Source organism: Lepidochelys kempii, chromosome 2 (genome assembly GCF_965140265.1).
Source record: "Lepidochelys kempii isolate rLepKem1 chromosome 2, rLepKem1.hap2, whole genome shotgun sequence".
NCBI classification, from domain to species: Eukaryota; Metazoa; Chordata; order Testudines; family Cheloniidae; genus Lepidochelys; species Lepidochelys kempii.
In genome coordinates this window covers 198,934,801-198,956,492 of record NC_133257.1, presented here as the reverse complement: position 1 = coordinate 198,956,492, position 21,692 = coordinate 198,934,801, and the positions used below count along the sequence as shown (strand labels likewise).

At 41.3% G+C, this 21,692-nt stretch overlaps 1 protein-coding gene across 3 annotated transcripts in view; it reads left to right on the top strand.

The window, feature by feature from the left end:
- RARB (retinoic acid receptor beta) overlaps positions 1 to 21,692 on the top strand; it is a 305,303-nt gene that overhangs the window by 264,594 nt on the left and 19,017 nt on the right. For all 3 annotated transcript variants that reach the window (XM_073333465.1, XM_073333466.1, XM_073333467.1), the window contains exons 4-5: positions 13,735 to 13,895; positions 21,156 to 21,332. In XM_073333465.1, the coding sequence (XP_073189566.1) occupies positions 13,735 to 13,895; positions 21,156 to 21,332 (338 nt within the window). The remainder of the gene's footprint in view (positions 1 to 13,734; positions 13,896 to 21,155; positions 21,333 to 21,692) is intronic.

Below are 21,692 nucleotides of genomic sequence, written 5' to 3'. Positions count from 1 at the left end.
CTTGTGTGTTAAACCTGATTGATTTGATGCATGTTATTTAACTCGCAGTACGTAAGCCTCACTAATAGTGTGCACATGAGATGGCTGTGCCTCTTTCAGTTTGCATCATTGTGTTCATATGGCTGTGGCTTGGTGCTTATTAAGCGTGTGGCATTCTCAGAGGGGATCCCATGGTTCTTTGCGGCACTGCTGAGTAGGGTGCATTCTGGGACTTTTCTCACTCTTTATTGTAGAATGAATACCTGAAGCAAGGCAGGTTAAAAAAATTTTAAAATCCCATGTTTCCACTGTCTCCATCCCATGCTTCCTTTTGTGGGCAGGTCGGTGCCATTTTCAAATTGCTGTCAGCCAGCATAGACCCAACAATGTTCCACACTGCTAGGCTAACGACTGCAAATAGACAGAAGCTGCTTGGGCTGTATTTCAGCACTCAGTGCCAGACGGATTTCATTTTGGACTTTACCGCACCATTGAGCAGATGATTTGTCAGCAGGAGCATCTTCTGCAGTAGCTTCAGTGGTGGTGAAGGAAACAAGATGAGGGTGAGGAAGTGGAGAAGGAGACCAAGCAACTGATACTAGAAGAGCTGTTCCCAGAGCAGCTTCACACCATGCAGTGCCATTTCTGGGTTGAGAAACAAGTCTGGATTGATGGGAAAAGATCATTCTGTAGACCTGGGATGACCAGGAGTGATGAGAGAATTTCAGGATGATGAAGGCAACCTCTTTTGAGATATGGGCTAAATTAGCCCTGAAGCTGCACTGGCCAGCAAACCAACGTGCATACCATACAAAGAAAGAATAAAAAGACTGAGAATGTTCACCTTAGAAAAGATATGGCTAAGGGGGGAAATGATAGAGATCTATAAAATCATGAATGGTGGGGAGAAAGTGAATAGGGATGGGCTGTTTACCCCTTCACATAATACAAGAACCAGGGGTTGCCCGATGAAATTACTAGGCAGCAGGTTTCAAACAAACAAGCATAATATAAGTTAAGGGAGGATAGTCCATCAATGGCTATTAGCCAAGATGGGCAGGAATGCAACCCCATGTTCCGGGTGTCCGTAAACCTCCAACTCCAAAAGCATCTGGCAATGGCCACTGTCAAAGACAAGAATCTGGGCTACATGGACAGTTGGTCTGACCCAGTGTGGCTGTTCTTATGAGGCTTATGTGCCCATACCTGTGGAGAAGCAGGTCAGATAAGCTGTTGGGGCCATTGCCAGGCAGATGTGTGATATCATGGAAAAGGTACCGTTGCACGAGGTTATAAAGCTTGGTAATGCCCAGGACAGTATTGATTGCTTTGGACACATGAGATTCCCAAACTTTGTTGGGGCAAGTGATGGGACTCATGTGCCCGTTATTCCCTCCCCCTGCCCCACCCCCTGGGCTCAGAATTTATAAACAGAAAGGGTTATTTCTTCATGATGCTCCAAGGGCTGGTTGACCACTGTGGCAGATTGACAGGCATAAGTGCAGGGTAGTCTGGAAGGAGCCATGGTTCTAGAATCTTTCAGAACTCAGTTCTGTGCCTTAATGAATAAAGGGCAGTTTGTCCACAGGATCACTATGGACACGAATGGTGTGGAGATTGGGCGTTTCCTCTGCTTCCCTAGTTAGTGAAGGTGTTCAGTGGCCAGTTGGACAGAAGGAAGGAACTGTTCAGGTACCGCCTCAGTAGTTGCAGAATGGCAGTGGAGTGTGCATTTGGCCATTTGAAAGGAAGGTGGCACTGTTTGTGTAGTAGGCTGGAAGCTATAGAAAAAAAAATGTCCCTAAGATGATGGCTACATGCTGCATTTTGTATCGTATTTGCGAGTAAGGCAGAAAACCCTTATGGATGGGTGGGAGGCTGAGGTGCGGAGGTTTTGCTCAGGGGTTGAGCAGCCAGGAAGGGATCCAATAGAAAATGGAAACAGTCAGGGACATGTTGTCAGGGATCCCTGTTGCTCTTACTTTGAGTCTCAGGCCTGAAAAAGTTCACCTGTACAGCCAGCCATTAACCTGGGAGATGGTGGGGTGGAGGGAGATTGGGAACAGTGTAGTGTTGTTTGTGGGTGGTAGAGTGAAGTGAAATGTCGTGGCAACCCTTATTTTGCCTTGTGCTTTGCCTAGATACTTCTGTGAAACCATATGAATTAATTAAAGTCCATGGATTTTCTGTGCAAAGTTCATTGATGACTCTTCGTAAATTATTTTTCCCTTATTTGAATATGCTTCAGGAGGGGGATGGGGTGCAGGCTAAGCTGCCAGCCACCATTTTGAGCTGGCGAAATGGGTTTTGGTTTGGTTTTTGGCAGTGGAGTTAGCTGGATAGAGCAGAATCAGGGCGGGGACAGGAAAATAGGTAGAGGGCATATGTCCTCCATGATATGGGCTTGAAAAGGATCAGTAGTTGGGGCTTTAAGATGACATAGGCTGATTGCACTGCCAAAGCAGCTGCCATTTTGAAAATGTGTGTGAGAGGGTCAAACAGACAATGGGGGCAGACTAAGGGAGGCCTGGAGGCCAGTTGTTGGAGACTCATAAAGGTTGCTAGCTCACATCAGCCTAAAATGGCTGTGGCCATGGGGCATCCAGAACAGAAGCTAGCACAGAGCTGGATATCAAAGTAATAACAATACATTGTAAAGGTAGATAGATACATGCTGAGGTTCCCTTGAGAAGATCTGCCTCCTCAATCCCAGCCCGGGTTTCTGGTTGGGAATTGGGGTTGGTTGCTACTCAGCAGGAATCGGACTCACCTTCTACATGGCCACCATCAGAGTCCTGAGTCCTGAAGAGATACTGGTTTTCTGGGCACAGCTCTTCACTGGCCTCCTCACCTTCATCCTCTGATAAGTCTTGCTGTTTGTCCATGGGAGTGGGGGAGACAGAGCGGGCATCAGGGTCCTTCAACCTTCCTGGATTGGGTGGTCATGTAATTGATCAAAGTCCAGTCCAGCTCCTCAAAAAATAGAGGCCACATTTCCACTCCCAGATTTTTTCCTGGCATCTATGGCTTGAATGCAAGTCCTGAGCGGTTTGTTCTTTATCCTGAACAGTTCATTATCCCAATTGTGGCACCTCGTGGACGTCTGCCTAGCAATGTCTCCAAAATGTTCTTTATTCCATGGGCTGGCCACAAGAGCTTCCTGTACTGATGCTTCTCCCCAGGTGGCAATGAGATCCAGGGTCTAGGCCTGGCTCCAAGCAGCTGCTCGAGACATGTAGGACTTCTGGAGTAACATCACAGCAACACTGATGTACTTGAATCCAGGCGCAAATGGGCAAATTATGGCCCCGTGCCTGCTTTTAAATTGGGGAGAGGACACCTGGTCATCTTGACACCAGAGCAATGGAGGGCAGGCAGGTAAACAAGCAAGGCAGGTCAGTCATTGCCTGCAAAACTGTTTGGGTTAGTTGCTGGGGGACTGCCAAAGTAGCGTGCAGCAATTTTACATGCACACAAACAATAAACCAAACTAACTTAAATAATGCAGCAACTGAGCCCTCAAAATTTAGTGCACAAAAAAAAAAATGAATTGAGATTTCCTACAATAACATTAACTCTGTCACATTAAAAATTATAGGCAAGATTCATAGCTGGTGTAACTTTAATAAAGTCAGTGAAGTTACACCAGGGATTAATGTGATCATGTACGTGTACATAGCAAGATATAGAAAGGTATCACTTATAAAATACAACATAGGCTGTAATCCAAAATCCTACACATGCACAAAGTGACAGTGTTTCCACAGTGTGTCTTTTGAATGGACTGATTTGTGTGTGTGTGTGTGTATTTAATACCTTTAAACGTAACCGTGCCTTACCTTCAACTTTTGCACTGAATCACAGATGTAGTTGAACATGTGCAGTGCTTTGTGAAATTGAAAGTCTGTACCATTTCTGAATCAGATGCTACATTGCAGCGTTTTATGTTGTTATCTTATATGGCATGTAGACTCACCACTGAATCTGATTTGACTTGTTTAGCCCTAGTTGAGACAAATGTGGAAGGTAGGGTAGAATATCTGATTTAAGTGCGGTGGGGTGGGAGGGCTTAAGTCACCAAAAATTAAATCAGAGAAACTGGAGTGAATGAAGACTGTTTTATTTTTCAGCACAATTTAATTCCCCTTCCTTCCCCCAGTTCCAGCCATAGGATCTCTAGAGGCTTCAAAAGAAACAGGACAGAACAGGATCTATTTGGTGATGTGGTCTGGGCCAGCTGGTGTCCTGCTAAGAGGCCTTCAGAAGACTGACAACTGTGTGTAAAACTAAACTGAAGAGTTGGAGCAGCAAGAGCCATACACTAGTAGCTAAGAAGCAGTAAAGTGATTCCCGTGTGAATCATCTCCTTATATCTGCAAGTTCTTGGCAGCAGTTCCTAAGACAGCTTAAATAATGTGTTTGTGTTCTACAAGCAGTTCAAAGCTATTGAGCTAAGTAGTTGCTGAGACCGTATGTTTAGCAAATTTGTCAATCAGCTCAGGAAACTATAAGTAAATGGGGCTTTATTACAAAAGGTTTATTGCTCTTTGCAACTGTGTGGGAGTTTACATAATTTTCTAAGGAGCCCTTTTATCTCTAAGTGCAGCAATGATTAAAATTTACTTCTGGAGTGCAGTAAGTTTGAAAGCGGTCATGATGTAAGGTAGGCCCTGAACGTTTATTCAGTGGCTAAGAATGTTCTTAAATTCTGTCCTAAAATCCAATAAACAAATCATATTTTTTGGCCGTAAGGTGTTATTTGGAAAGAAGGAGGGTGGGGGAACAGGCAGCCTTTACAAGCAGGGCCGCTTCTTTGCCTTCCCTGCCACATCTTCCCAGCTCCATGATGATCTTTTTGGACTGGCATCAAGATAGAATCTAACAATTGTGGCAGTCCAAGTCATGGCTCAGCTCTGCGAGGTGCTGAGCACTCTGACCCTGATCCCCAAAAGCACTTATGCAATGTGCTTGCCTTTAAGCATGCAAGCAGTTCCGCTGAAGTTAATGGGATCCTTTAAAGCCAAGCTTCCGCTTAAGTGCTTTGCTGGAACATGGTCAAGCTCTCAGTGTGGACCTCAGTGCATCTTGCTGCTATGTTGGTTATAGTAAAAAATGCCTTACGAATTAATGTGTTATGTCATTATGGAATGATCGCTGTTCCACAGTTAAGGTTGCAACTCATTTTCTGTTACAAGCCAGATTTATTTTTGTTTGTTTGTTACTCCTTTTCTCCACACCTTAACTTATATTGGCCTCAGTTTGGCCTTGGTAGCGATACCCTGAGAAAATCAAACTGTATGTTATCCATTCTTCCAAAAAAGGTTAATCTCTCCAGTGACCACAAAAACTAGAACAGGGGTTCTCAAACTTCATTGCACCACGACCCCCTTCTGATAATAAAAATTACTAGAGAACCCCACGATGGAGCACTGAAACCTTAGCCCTCCCGAGCCCCACTGACCCGGGGGAAGAGGGAGCAAAGTTGAAGCCCAAGGGCTTCAGCCCCAGGCAGGGGGCCTGTAACCTAAGTCCCAACACACAGGGCTGAAACCAGGGGTTGGCACCACCATGTTGCACGACGGACACTTGGCAAAATTACCGTACTTAGTGACAGACATTGTGGGGGCTATGCCATTCAGTCATTCAATGTTTCTTGAAAAATTACCATGGACCTCAACATTTTTACCCCTGACACTTGTGTCCGTGCACGGACATGTTGCCGACCCCGCTGAAACCCTCAGGCTTTGCCCTTGGGTGATGGGGCTTGGGCTTTGGCTTTGGCCCTGGGCCTCAGCAAGTCTAAGCCAGCCCTGGCGACCCTATTTTAGTCGGGTCGGGAGCCCATGTTTGAGAAGAGTAAATGTCTGTGTGGTGATGAGGCATCCAGCACTTTTTCTTATCAGACAGAAGGTATATGGGAAACCAGTTATAGACTTGATGTTGTACGATGCACATTTTCAGTACTAAACCAGCAAGGAAAGGAAGATAGGAGGCTGGCATCAGTTTAGAGCAAAAGTTAAAGAAGTTTAGTGAAGGTACCTATGAATTTTCATATTTCAAATTTTCTTGTTGTTTTTTTAAATTCAACCCTAACTCCTGAATTCCTGGGCTGTGTGTTTCTTTTTAAAGGCATATTTCGATTTACTGCTTTCAAACTTCACCTTAACAAAGGTTGTTTTATTTGCTTTTTGATTTGGTTTGGTTTGACTTTGGATTGGGGATTTTATATTAATGTGGATTTTGCTACCAGTCCATACAATGTGATTCAGAAGGAAGAATATAATTCTTCTCTTTCTTTACTGCGTTATTTAAAGTCAATGAAATGTAACATAAAGTCTTGAAGATAATTTCTCCATTACATTTCTTCTATGCTTAGTTATAAATTGAATTGGTCTCTGAAAACAAAGCTATTCATAAAATTAAAATCTGATGCTATTAGCTAGAGGGAATGGCATTTTCTTTTCAGGCTTAAAGCTTCCCTTTCACAAATACTTTACTATACATGAACATAATAATGGCCATACTGGGTTAAACCAATGGTCCATCTAGCCCAGTATCCTGTCTTCTGACAGTGGCCAATGCCAGATGCTTCAGAGGAAATGAACAGAACAGGCAATCATCAAGTAATCCATCCCCTATTGTCCACTCCTGGCTTCTGGCAGTCAGAGGCTAAGGACATTCAGAACATGGGGTTGCATCCCCGACCATCTTGGCTAATAGCCATTGCTGGACCTATTCTCCATGATCGTATCTAGTTCTTTTTTGAACGCTGTTATAGTTTTGGCCTTTACAGCATCCCATGGCAACAAGTTCCAAAGATTTGACTGTTCATTATGTGAAGAAATACTTCCTTTTGTTTGTTTTAAACCTGTCTATTAATTTAATTGGGTCACCTGTGGTTCTTGTGTTATGAAAAGGAGTAAATAACACTTCCTTATTTACTTTCTCCCCACCAGTCAAGATTTTATAGACCTCGATCATATCCCCTCATAATAGTCTCTTTTCCAATCTGAAAAGTCCCAGTCTTTTTAATCTCTCCTCATACGGAAGCCGTTCCATACCTCTAATCATTTTTGTTGCCCTTCTCTGTACCTTTCCCAATTCTAACATATCTTTTAAAAGAGGGGATGACCAGAACTGTACAGAGAATTCAAGATGGGGGTGTACCATGGATTTACTTAGACAATATAATATTTTTGTCTTATTATCTATCCCTTTCCTAATGGTTCCTAATATTCTGTTAGCGTTTTTGATTTCCTCTGCTCATTGAGTGGATGTTTTCAGAGAACTATCCACAATGACTCCAAGATCTCTCTTGAGTGATAACAGCCAATTTAGATCCCATCATTTTGTATGTGCAGTTGGGATTACGTTTTCCAGTGAGTATTACTTTGCATTCTTCTTTGAGTTGTGTTCCTACGGTTGGTTCACTGTAGGTGTCTGCGTCCCTACGCTGCTAATTGGAGAATTTTGGTAGCAGTGTCTGTTCGGTCTATATGTGCTTTGCCCCCTTCCCATGCTTTGCCGTGAGGCTAACCAATGCTGTGTCGGTGAACCCCTCCTCAGTTCCTGCTTAACCGTCCCGGCTAGAAACAGAGCTTTATCTGTCTGTTAGTGGATCATTAACATCTTCAGATTTGTTAATTTTAGCTACCTTTCTGGAGCTTCCCTTTTCTTTACTCCTTTATCTTTTATTACCAGAATAAAACAAAAACAAAACCCAAACTTTATTTTAGACTTCATTTTTCTTCCATTCTCTCCCTCCCCCCATCTGAGACCCCTCCGGACAGGGCATGTCCATTTAACCAGGCTTCTAGAAGTGTCTCAGTTGCAAGGAATCTATCCCTCGCAGTGTGTCTGCTGTCTGGGAGAGAACCACATACCACAGAAGTATAGTTTGTGCCAACAGCTGTGAAGCCTAGATCCAGAAAGGATAGAGAACTGAGACTCAAGCTTCTCCTAATGGAGGTGGCCTTTCAACCACCTTCAGCTGCTCCAAGACCCCACACAGTGGGAAACCTCACCGCAACCCTCTATTTCTAAAGGAGGTGAGCCCAAGAAGTACGCACAGGAGCCACTCACACAAGGCCTCTAAGAAAAGGGACATGAGTCCCCAAAGCGAGCCCCGACCAAGTCGAAAACAATCTCCAGTTCGTTCGGTATCTTGTTACCGATGGCATTGAGCTATCTAAGTCTGGTACCAAGGTCTTGCGTGGTACTGCCCTGATGGAGCATGTTGGGCTGTCTAAGGACCCAGTGGGCACAGGCAAGGACTCATCAATACCGACTGGGCACGAGAAATCCAGAGAATCCACCCTGGAGAAGGCTCCTGTGGTATGGACATCAGTGTCAGTACTGTCTTCAGCATATCAGGTACCAGTGGACTACACTATCAGGTCCACATCACCGACTCCTTGGTGCAGACATCTCAGCGTGGACAACCACCACTGGTACTGACGCCTTTGGCACTGCTGGACTTTCGGTATGCAACAGACTTTTCAGTGTCTGATGCACCAGAATTGCCTCTACTCAGTACCGGGGCAAGCCTGGAGTTCCAGACTTGCTGGCAACATCATGCCATGCACCCCCATTTTTGTCCACTGAGTCAGATAGCGTGTAAGAGGAAGTGGTCTTCTGCTGCTCTTCTCACCCATCCTATGGTGCCCAATTCCAGTATGAACCTCAGCCATATCGTCCCTCTGATCCGCAGCTTCCCTAGTATGGGCAACCATAATACCTTTAGGTCCCTTCACACCCTCTCAGTGGCCCTACTGGGACCCTTGGCAGGCACACAGACACCATGCTTTCTGTACCTCTAGCATGGCTTATTGAGCCAAGGAGGCATCAATTTTTCCCACCCGATTACCAAGAGGTTTCTCAAAGGCATAGTGGACCTCTTCCCCCAACCCAAGCTTCCTACCCCAAAATGGGACCTCAATCTAGTATTAAAAGAACTGACTAGACCACCCTTTGAACCCATGGCCACTGGTTCTTTAACTCACATTTCCATGAAGACGGCATTCCTGATCACCATTACCTCAGCAAGAAGGATAGGGGAGATAGCGGCCCTGGTGGCACAGCCTCCATTCACAGTAGTCACTCTTAGACCACACCCAAAGTTCACCCCCCAGTGTGAGTTCCGTATTTCATGTGAACCAACTCTTTCACCTTCCAACCTTTTATCCTAAGCCTCACCAGGATAATAGGGAAGCCATCCTCCATACACTTGATGTAAGGAGATCCTTGGTCTTTTATTTGGACAGGTCAGGACAAGAGCTTTTAACTGTGGTGGCACTTTTTTGGTCCTCTTCTGATGTTTTTGAGTTTGGGGTATACAATTAATCTGAGCCTCTATTGTGTTTTTAAAATGTTTCCAGACAGCTTGCAGGCATTTCACTTTACCTTTTCATTTCTGTTTAACTAGCTTCTTCATTTTTGTATAGTTCTCCTTACTGAAGTTAAATGCTATTGTGGTGAGATTCTTTGGTGTTTCCCCCCCCCCCCCCACGAGGATGTTAAATTATATTATGGTCACTATTACCAATTGGTTCAGCTTTTTTGACTCTTGTACCAGATCCTGTGCTCCACCTTGGCCTAAATCAAGAATCACCTCTCCTCTTGTGGGTTCCACAATTAGTTGCTCCAAGAAACAGTCATTTTTGGTGTCAAGAAACTTCATTTCTTCATCCCATTTTGAAGTGACATGTACCCAGTCAATATGGGAATAGTTGAAAACCCTCTTATTATTGAGTTTTGTATTTTTATAGCCTCTCTAATCTCCTGAAGCATTTCACAGTCACCATCCTGGTCAGATGGTCGGTAATATTCTTCTTCTTCAAGCATGGAATTACTATCTGTAGAGATTCTGTGGTACAGTTTGATTCATTTAAGATCTTTATTATATTTGACTCTATGCTTTCTTTCATATATAGTGTCACTCTCCTACACCACCTACTCTGTCATTTCTATACATGAATAAACAAGTATTGCTTTTAGAATTGTGATCATTTTAACATGCAAGAATTTGGAACAATACAGAAATATATCAATTTTTGAACTAAACAAACACAAAACCTACAGCAACCAGTGAGAGCATGGGGCAGAAGTTGCATATCCTCTCTTGACCTCTTCTATATGTTTTGGGAAATGCCACACTTCAGAACCTCCAGATAAGAGCCACTGAGGTACATTATGGCTCACATGTTTTGTATGTACGCTCCCTAGTCTGATACAGGGCCTTTGTGCATTCATGCGCACACACATATCATTTAATTGTTACTCCCAACAAGAATATATTATGCAAAATAGGGGAAGCTAGCTGATTAGGCCATGTATTGGTATTGCTGTTAGTATGTATGTGTGCCTGTTTGGGAGAGCTTTATTTTTATTTCCCATTAGAATCCTCCATCTGGCTGAGGAGCTCGGTGGACCATTAATGTTAATTTTCAATAAGTTGTGGAGCACTGAGGAAGTTCTAGAAGACTGGTAGAAAGTTAATGTTGTGCAAATTTTTAAAAAGTGTAAATGTGATGACCAGGGTAATTATAGGCCTGTCAGCCTGACATTGATCCTGAGCAAAATAATGGAGCAGCTGACATGGGACTTGATTAACCAAGAATTAAAGGAGGGTAATGTAATTAATCCAAATAAGCATGGGTTAATGGAAAATAGAACCTGTCAAATTAACTTGATATCTGTTTTTGAGGAGATTGCAAGTTTGGTTGATAAAGGTGTGACAGTGTTGACGTTATAGACTTCTGAAAGGTGTTTGACTTGGTACCGCATGACATTTTGATTAAATAACTAGAATGATATAAAGTTAGCATGGCGCACATTAAATGGATTAAAAACTGGCTAACTGATAGGTCTCAAAATGTAACTTTAAATGTGGAATTGTCATTGAGTGGATGTGTTTTCAGTGGGGTCATGCAGGGATTGGTTTTTGGCCCTACGCTAATTAACTTTTTAACCAATGACTTGGAAACACCATAAAATCCTCACTGATAAAGTTTGCAGATGACAAAAACATTGAGGGAGTGGTAAATAATAAAGAAGACAGGTCACTGATTCAGAATGATTTGGATCGCTTGGTAAACTGGGTGCAATCTAATAATATGTATTTTAATATGGCAAAATATAAGCAAATACATAAGAGGAACAAAGAATGTAGGCATACTTACAGGATGGGGGACTCTATCCTGAGAAGCAGTGACTCTGCAAATGATTTGGGGTGGATAATCATTTGAATGTCAGCTCCCATTGGGATCCTCTGGCCAAATTCTGTGATGCATAAGCAGGAAATCTCAAGTAAGAGTAAAGCGATTATTTTGTCTCTCTTTTGACCCTGGTGAGACCACTGCTGGAATACTGTGTCCAGTTCTGGTGCTCATAATTCAAGAGGGATGTTGATAAAGTGGAGAGGGTTCAGAGAAGAGACACGAGAATGATTAAAGATTTAGAAAACATGGAGCTTCATCCATTTACCTTAACAAGGAGAAGGTTATGGGGTTACTTGATTGTAGTTTATAAAGACCTACATTGGGAACAAATATTTAATAATGGGCTTGTCAGTCTAGCAGAGAAAGGTATATGATCCAATGGCTGGAAGTAGAAGCCAGACAAATTTCACCTGGTAATAATGTGTAAATTTTTAACAGTGAGAGTGATTAACGATTGGAACAATTTATCAAGTCTCATGACACATGGTGGATTCTCCCTCACTGACAATTTTTAAATCAAGATTGGATGTTTCTAAAAGATCTGCTCTAGGAATTATTTTGGAGAAGTTCTATGGCCTGTATTACACAGGAGGTCAGAATAGATAATCACAATAGTCCCTTCTGGCCTTGGAACCTATAAGGATTTTTTTTAATTGGAATTTTTACTATTGATTTCAAAATGCCTGCCATACCAGAATTTGCCCATTGTCTACATGCTTTTACATGTTAAGTTAAGTTTATACTGTTTGTAAAACAATGGATTCATAAAAGATATATCTTTTGAATAGTACTGTGATGGGTTTGGTCACAGAGAACCCATTGGGACTGTCATTTGATGTGTTGAAACTATCTCTGAGCCCGTTTTCTTTGTCCGCTTGGGACTCCAGAGCCCTGTCTTGTTGAGCCAGATACGCTAGCCTACTGCAGCAGAGACCCAGGGTCTGAACTACACCCCCAAAGCTGCAAACTTAACTGAAAACAGCTCAGCAAGTACTCCTTTCTCCAGCACCAAGGAACCCAGTTCCCAATGGGATTCAAACCCCAAATAAATCCGTTTTACTCTGTATAAAGCTTATACAGGGTAAACTCATAAATTGTCTGTCCTCTGTAACACTGATAGAGAGAGATGCACAGCTGTTTGTTCCCCCAGGTATTAATCACTTACTCTGGGTTAATTAATAAACAAAAGTGATTTTATTAAGTATAAAAGTAGGATTTAAGTGGTTTCAAGTAATAACAGACAGAACAAAGTAAGTTACCAAGCAAAATAAAACAAAACACGCAAGTCTAAGCCTAATACATTTAAGAACCTGAATACAGGTAAATCTCACCCTCAGAGAAGTTCCAGTAAGCTTCTTTCACAGACTAGACTCCTTCTTAGTCTGGACCCAATCCTTTCCCCGGTACAATCCTTGTGAGTTCCAGCTCAGGTGGTAACTTGGGGATTTACCATGACTGGCAGCACCCTTTGTTCTATTCCACCCCCTTTTATAGCTTTGGCACAAGGCAGGAGTCTTTTGTCTCTCTGGATCCCCACTCCTCCTTCTAAATGGAAAAGCACCATGTTTAAGATGGATTCCAGTTCAGATGACATGATCACATGTAACTGTAAGACCTTTTTCTTAATTACCTAGTAGCTGGAAGACAGGTACATAGGAAGGCTTGTCGGTAAACAAACCCATTCACAGGTCATTGATTCTGAAGCACCCTTAATGGCTTCCACTTAACATGTTTACATCAGTAACACAAGTTTATATCTTATTCCCCTAACTCCAGACATAGAAATAATACATGCAAACAAATGGGATGAACACACACAGTAGATCATAAGCTTTGTAATGATACCTTACAGGCGACCTTTTACATGAAGCATATTCCAGTTACATCATATTCACACTCATTAGCATATTTCCATAAAACATATGGAGTGGAACGTCACAAGTCCTATTTTGAGAGAGAGTTTCCTATGAGGAAGAAATGGTTTTAGGGTTAAAATACAGGACATGGATCCAGGAGACGTGGGTTCTGTTCCCAGCTTTGCCACTGACTTCGTTAGCTTAAGCAAATCACATCAACTCTCAGTGCATTAATTTCCTCATCTGTAAAAATAATAATAATAATACAGTGTTATTAACTCTTGCCTCACAAAGCTATTGTGAGACATTTCATTAATGTGGGTACAGTTGTGGTTGGGCTCCTCAGGGGGCAGACACCATAGAAATTTAAAGTACGTTATTTATCAATGAGATACCTCCAGAAGGTCTCAAGCTTGCTATGGAAAGTTGGCTTTTACTTTCTGTATGTGTACATGAGAAGTTGGTGCATTGGCCCATCTCAATGTAATATTTCCTGATAGTATTTTAACAAACAAAAATACTTTTCTTCTACACTTATGCAACATTTTCTATCCAAATTAGCTTCTTCAAAGTTTAAAGTAAAAAAAGAAATCTGTGGCACTAATTTTAAGAAGAGCTGTGAAAGCAATATGAAGTAGTCTCATTAACCACACCTGACCTGCCTCCTTTCTTGTCTCTAGCTGTCAGAAATGACAGGAACAAAAAGAAGAAAGAGCCTTCAAAGCAAGAGTTTACTGAAAACTATGAAATGACAGCAGAGTTGGATGATCTGACTGAGAAAATTCGGAAAGCTCACCAGGAAACCTTCCCCTCTCTCTGCCAGCTGGGGAAATACACTACGGTAAGTGCTGTTTGTAAAGAACACCCTTGGAAAGGTACACAGGAGACAGTAGTGTTGGAATGGATATGTTAGACATTTTCTAAAAATTACAGTAAAGTAGATTAATTTCTTGAATCTCGTGCCTGCTTCCAGAGCTGACATGGCATTCGGTGATGCTGTTCTACGGTCTGTACTGAATCTGTAGTTGAGGTACTGCTCGGGAATCCCCTGAAATAGAGCACCCATATGGACACAACTTGAAGAAGAAGGAGAGGTTACTTACTTTGTACAGTAACTGGAGTTCTTTGAGATGTGTGTTCCTAGGGGTACTCTACTACCCGCCTTCCTTCCCCTGTGCCTCAGAGTCTTCTTGCTGGACTTTTGAGAAGGAATTGAAGCACCAGTGAGTCTGCCCTCATAATATACCCTCACAACAGAGCATGAGGTTATCTAGGGCGCATGGACACTGCAAATAAAATCTCCGATCAAGAGTGCACAGGCAAACGCCCATCCTGAAGTGGGATATGCATCTCAAAGAACTCCAGTTACAGTACAAGGTAAGGGATCTCTTTTTTTAGAAAACACATCCAATCTTAATTTAAAAGATGGAAAGATTGAAGTATTGACCTAGCAAATAAATGGATGTATAGTCCATGGGACTACTTGCATTCGTAAAGTTAAGCACATGCATTTGTTTTTGTAAGAGGTGTCTTAATTGTTAAATTCCTTCACAAGGCTACAAACCGTGTTTGGGCTCCAGAAGACTAAAGTCTCCTGGATGAGGTGCTCTTAAACATTAATGGATTATAGCTACAAATCTTGCCTAATCCCAATCTCAAAACTAGTGAAGATTAGCTATTGGGACCAAGAAGAATGCAGATGTTACGTTCTCCATTTTAATTCATAAATAAACCAAATTCCAAAATGCCAGTTTGTAATTTAGGCTACCACCTCCACACCTCCAAATAGTTTATACTGTATATACAATTCTGTGTAGAAAGGTTAAGAGGTAGACTTCATCCCTCAGAATTTTCCTGTGTACATCTATATGTAATGTGTGTTGGTAAATGGATAAGAGACTGCAGCACATACAGATGGCAGTGAAGAAACACATGTCAAGCTTTTCAAATGCAGTAGTTAAAGATATGCTCGATATGGATAAAGTCACCGTGAAAGTCATAGGAACATAGTAATTTCTGTACTGGAACTGACCTGTGTTCTATCTAATCCAGTGGTTTGTCACGAACAGCGGCAAGTACCAGATATTTGAGAAAGGTGCAAAATACCCTGCAGCAGGCACTGTATAAGACTGAGCGTGTGTTCTCGCTTGTTTGGCCATGAGTTCAGAGACAGCTTAAATGGACAAAGGGGTTGGATAGATGATGTGATACTTGTGCTGTGCAGCCAAAATCAAGGGATCCACCCTGGGTCTGTGCATGAGAAGCTCTGTCCTGTAATGCTTTGTCAGATGTGAAATTTTTCAATTATTCAAACCTTAATCAAGGAAAATTGGCATTGACGGACTTACTATGTACAGTATACTCTTTTTTTTTTGTCTTTTTCTTTCTTTACCAAGTGTGGGGGAAGTCAGGTTAAAGCTCTTAGATCCCTGTTTATAAGATCTCAAAATGAAATTGCAAGAAAGCAAGTGTAAATATTGTGCACAGGGTTGAAAAATAAGAAAAATGTAATATTTTCACAAACCTTTTACACATTTGATTTTGAGAACAACATAAAATTGTTTGTCCTGGAAAAAGCTTATACAGCTACGTGCTTCTCTGGCAGTATCTCCATACTCCTGCTCATGTTAGACTTAGTCAAAACAATCAATGCAGGCATGCCGTTAAATAACAGGAATTACTGAAGTGGCCAAGCACGTTCAACTCTCCTGAGACCGGTGCACTGTGCTGGGCTGTAAAGTTGATAACAGCCAGCTGGTGACATAATTGGAAGTTCTTAACTTCAGGCATCAAGACTGTGGGATTTGTGGGGAGGCTTTTCAGTGAATCTTCTGTGTTAGGTTCCTACCGAAAAGAAAGGTTGTGACTTAAGTCATCTTAAATGAAATGGCACATAAATAGACTCGCAGTTCAGTAAACATAAGGCCATTTCTGAAAGATATGTGTGGAAAACATTTCTGGGCTTAGGGGAAACCACGTTTTGTCCATGTCAGAGCTGATCATATGTCCACAGCTGGAATGCATGTCTTCAGACAGGAATGCGTTCCAGAGTTTTATGCTCACAGACTGTGTGGCAAACAGACTGTATCCATCTGATATGAATATGTTGTTGTGTTAGATTTATGTTAGGCTGATACAGTAGCTCTATTGTACTGGTATTTTGTGTGGCTAATGTGTTGTCAAAACATAAACAGGGGCCCCTGTATTTTTGCATTGTAAGTTGGATGCTAAGGTAGAATTATATTATTTTTTTTGTTCTTGGAACAAATAGAGGTGCCGTATCTGAGAATATTGCTCATTCAGTGCTGCCTGTAATGCTGCTCCTACCGCATCCAACTCCAGTGGTGTCTCCGAGCATGAGCCGCCACTGAGTCAGACAGCGGGGTTGAATGCCAGCAGGGATCTCAGAGCCCTAGCTGGGAGTCCCTCCCTGAGCTGAGTAACCCAGTGAAGCTGGACCTAGTTTGACTTAGAGACTTGATTTGATCGTTCCTCATGGGAGGCTGAGTCAAGTGGTTGCTGATATGGAGTCAGAGGACCAACCCCTGTTTGCCTGGTTTTGTAATGCTTATGGCATTCAGTGACTGTTTAGCTCAGCGGTTCTCAAATGTCCTGGCACTGTGACCCTTTCTGACAACAAAAATTACAGCACAACCCCCCCGCCACAGGGGGCCCCGCAAAAAAAGCTACGTTGCTCGGGCTTCGGCTTCAGCCCCATGCGGTGGAGCTCAGGCTTCAGCAGGGTCACTATTAGACTCGCTGGGGACCAGGGCAGAAAGCACAAGCCCGAACCAGAGCACTGCCACCTGGCGTCAGCTTCCGCCCCGTGAGACGGGACTTGGGCTTCGGCTTTCGGCCCTGGGCCCCAGCAAGTCTAACACCGGGCTGAATGAAGAGAATGTGGCTAGCAGCTCTGCTAGTTTATGATGCTTGGATTAATTAAGAGTCTTGTTTATTTACACTCCCCCACCACAAGAGTGCTGTTTTGGCTTAACCAGGATCTTATGGCAACTGCAGGAAAATGTTCACAGGCTCTGAGCCATAGATACATAAAAACTGATTGAATACCACTTTAATACCACTACTGTCTTCAGGTTCACAGACAGCTTCACCCCTATATCTGAATTGCAGACTGTTTAAATCACTGGTCTGACTACGCTCTGGTTATCAGCTTAGCGTTTTAGATGGGAATCTGTTTTATTAACTCATCATTACTATGTCATGCCCCTGCCTATATCTTAACGGTTAGACCCATAAGCACTGGGTTTGGGCTTTCACAGCTGGTTGCCCCTGATTATAGAACTTGGTAGATAAGAATGATCACAAACATCACTGTTCTGAACAAAATGCAATCTCACTTCTTTAGCTTAGTAGTTTTCTAATGCCAAAGATTAAAAAAGTTCTTACCTTACTGGGATGGAAGGGAGAAATGGAAGAGTTGTAAATTGGTTAAAATTTGTACGCTGCTCAATTTGCAGGGTTTGGTAGTACAATAAGCTGTCCTTTATGAGCCACATGAAATTGAAATATGGAAATCAGAGAAGTGCTAAGAAATTAGAAATAAACCATCATTTGAAAAATTATGAGGCCAAAGAAAGCTAGAAGTGCATAAAGTTTTTTACTCCACTTAATTGATTGTAACAATATATTGCAGCCAGATGATTACCTAGTCATGCTTTAATTGGGGGCCTTATTTATCATTTAGTAGAACAGTGAATCTAGACATCTTGTGAAAGACCGTTTTGCTACCAAGTGCAGTGGGTGGATTGGTTCTGTAAACTGCGTCACAGTTTAAAAAACAACAGCAACCCTAGAGATGTTTAATTAACATATTGAAATAAAGTGTAGAACTGCTCAGACATCGTGAGCTTACTGGCCTGGATCTCTTGAAAGAGGAAACTCTGCTCCATCAGTAGGATTCTTTTACGTTTTTAGTAGCATTGCGTTTGACACCGATTTTGGTATTTTTGTTTCTAACAAGAGCAAAAGGCTCTAGAATCTGTAACAGCAGAAAACAAAGGGGCAAAATGGCTAAGACCAAAAAAGCACTGCAGAGGGATGCAACCCTAGGAAATCTATCTAAGCATTTGGAGTGCAAGTATCAGAATATTCTTACTTATTCTTGAGCTCTGCAAGGAGCAGTTTATTTAGGAACCCAAGACTTTTTATACTAGGTGTTCTGTCCTGGAGGAAATATATTTTCCCCTTTTAAAAATTGTTTGTGTTTTGTGAAAAATAAGTTTTAGACAATTTTATATTCATCCTTTCTATAAGGTGTCCCCATTGCTAACAGTTATAACAAGAAGAAAAAAGAGTCTACTTACAATAATTGAAGAATAATTCTCTCATATTAAATTCCCCAGGTCATTTGAATTAGCAGGTACATTTGCTGGGCAAGTGTAGCTCTTTTTATGATGAGAATCAGCAAGCAGTTTAAAGATAATGGATTTCAAAAGTCCATCATAAATAGATCTGTTTTATTACTGTCATCCAGCTAAGAGCAAGTGCATTAGTAATTTCTCTAGCGATGTCATACTTTATAATATAATTGAGTGTAACTATGCTTCTTATCCCTTGAGGCTGATATTATTTGTAAGTCTACAGCTGTGTTGCATCCAGCCTCAAGATAGAGGGAGAAATTAAACAGAAAATACTCTGTGGACCCTGCTTCGGGTTGTCCCAAACAGCGCTTTGCTAGCTGAGAGCATACAAATAGGTATCCTTCGGGTATTTTGTTCTTTGTAGCTGTTCTACTTTAAAGTTACATGACAACTGTTCTGTACTGTTACAGAGATAATATATTAATATATCATGACACTGGCATTCAGCAAAGGTATGTGCTGAATTCCTTGATCACCACAGTTGCATTAGAATTAGTGCATTGCTGCTTTTGCTAAGGGAGGATAGCCAGGGTCCTTGATTAAGCCATAGTGGTACCTATGAGCCTTGTTCCATTTGTAAAGTGGATTTTAAAGACAGTAGGGATTCCAGTACGGGGTGCGTATTTTCCTGAATACATTGTTCTGTATTGTTATGTGGAGATAGAGCGGATTGCAATGGAGAATAAAAATGAACTGAAAAAACAGGATCAACTTATGGGGCAAAAATGACTATTTAATTGAATTTCATAGCATGGTTGGACTTTGTCACTGATAAAGATGTCACTAGTGAGCATTAAGTATTGTTCCGCCATATGTTCACAAGAATGGGATTACAGGAAGCACAGTCCTTAAACTTATGCATGTACTGCTCTTGGAAAAGGCCCCCCAAAAACATGCTTCTGCAAAACTGCTCATGTTTGAAGTTTTTTCATAGCGTGGATAGAGAAGATCCCCAAGCATTACTAATCAGTTTCTGTTTCCAAGAGGCATTTTATTAACCCTGTGTTTTATTGTTCAGCCTCTACATTGATGATGCAGAATCAATTTTATGCAGGACTGCTGCTAAAAACGTAGCTGTTTTCAATGAGACTTATCACTGTGTTCATTACCAAATAAAATGTTAAAAGGCTTTCTGTTTGCAGCATTTGGAAAATAATGCATTCGCAATTTTAGATCCAATGCCTATGAATCTGGCAACTAGTATAATTAAACACCAAATTATTGTGTTTTATTAACTGCCTCTTCTCTTCAGTTTGCATAATGGGGAGTTAGATTTACATCTTGTGAAGACTGCAATGCATTATTTTTAATAGACGACATGTCAAAATTCCCTTTGCCGGAAGTGTAGCATGATAAAATAACCTTATCTGATACTGATGAAGACTTTGTTCACACTTGCTGGTTTCATGCAACATCTTTTTTTCCAGCTGGATACCCTATTGTAAAATGATTTCCTGCTTTAGGCTCTGCTTTGTGTAGCTCTGTCCTATGCCATCTTTCTATGAACTGGATAAACTGCTTATTAAATTTAATTACAGCCTGAATGACTGCACATCTTGATCTTATTTTTCCCCCAATGTACTGTATTTCACCAAGGTCCTTGAGGATGAAATAAAATAAATCTGAAGGCTGCATACTCAGTAGCTGCAAGAAATATTTCAAAGGGCATTACAGTGACTGTTAACCCATTAGTTTTGGTCCATTTTGAAGGGAATTCTTTATGTTTAGAGTTATAGAGACGTTTCCTCTTGTCTTCTCTTGTGTCATTAAAAAATCAAGTTGATTTTAATAGCTCTGCAGGATAGATTGTAAATAGAAATGATGGGGTATTGTTTCTGTCTTTTTAAAAAGAGAGCACATTTAAACATAGAAATGACTATTAGAGGTATGGATTCATGTAAATGTTACAGACTTGATTCTCCACTACAACACAGATTTGGATTTTAACCTCCTTTTAAAATTGTGAAAACATAAACTCCATCACTTCAACATGGATCTTGCAAGGAGGCATCTTAATCCAAAGTACATCTGTGTGTTCATATATAGGCACAACTAGTGAGGGAATATGTCTTTTTAGAATGTCTTCATAATACCTGAAGTTTGATAGGCAAACATGATGTAAAATGCTGAACTCTGTACTCTCAAATGAATGTACTGCCTTCAACATTGTGCATAGTGCTTTCATAGTCAGAGGGAGAGTTGTAGCATTATGTAAAGAATGACTCTTCAATTCATGAGGGACAGTATTTTGAGAGAGCTGTAAAACCTTCATAGAGCCACAGAGAGATAAATTAAGTAGAACCAATTTTCTAAGACCTTAAGAATGTGAAACTATGTTTCAAAATATTTTGCTGCTTTTTCCAGATGAGGAGCCAATATTCAAGATCCGCTGTTCATTTTATTTTCAGGGGTTCAAATGTAAATTGTCTGTCTCAATGCACTCATTATATAATGACAGGGAAGAATGATGATAGTGGTCATTTGTATTCTGTGTACAGATGGCCTCTGTAATCATAAGTAACAGAAACATTCAAAGAATTTTTAGGAGACTAATCCAAGTTTAAAAACAGCAGCATCACAACAGCAAACTTTTCAGAAAATGCCTGGAATGCTAATAGAAAGCGCTTCTAGCAGAAATACTGAGTTATTATTTTACTAGCAAATCAGTCTCTTCACTGAACAGGAGATTGCTGATTTATGATGCCTTCTCTTCTTTCCAGAACTCTAGCGCAGACCATCGGGTTCGACTGGACCTTGGGCTTTGGGACAAATTCAGTGAACTTGCTACAAAGTGCATTATTAAAATAGTGGAATTTGCAAAACGATTGCCTGGCTTTACAAGTTTGACCATTGCAGATCAGATCACTCTGCTTAAAGCAGCCTGCCTGGACATCTTGGTATGTATCTGTACCTTACAATCTATTGTTGCATTACAGATGTATTTTATACTGCATTGTGTTGCAGACAGAAGTCATTAGTGAGATAGAACCAGGTTTTGTGACAGTTCTGCTGGTGCAAATGAATCAATGGGATAGTTAGAGAGCAGACATTAGTGCATACATACAGATATATTACTTAGAATGCTCTTACCCTTTTAGAAACCTTCGTCACCAGTAACGTGGCAATGGATAACGTGAGAGAAGAGAAGGGAAAATAAAGGTTACCCTTTCAAAGCATGGAATCTGTCCTCAGGCTCTGTTGATTTTAGCCTGGCTGCACGAAGAGCAGAATTTGGCCCTATGTATCTACTCGAATGT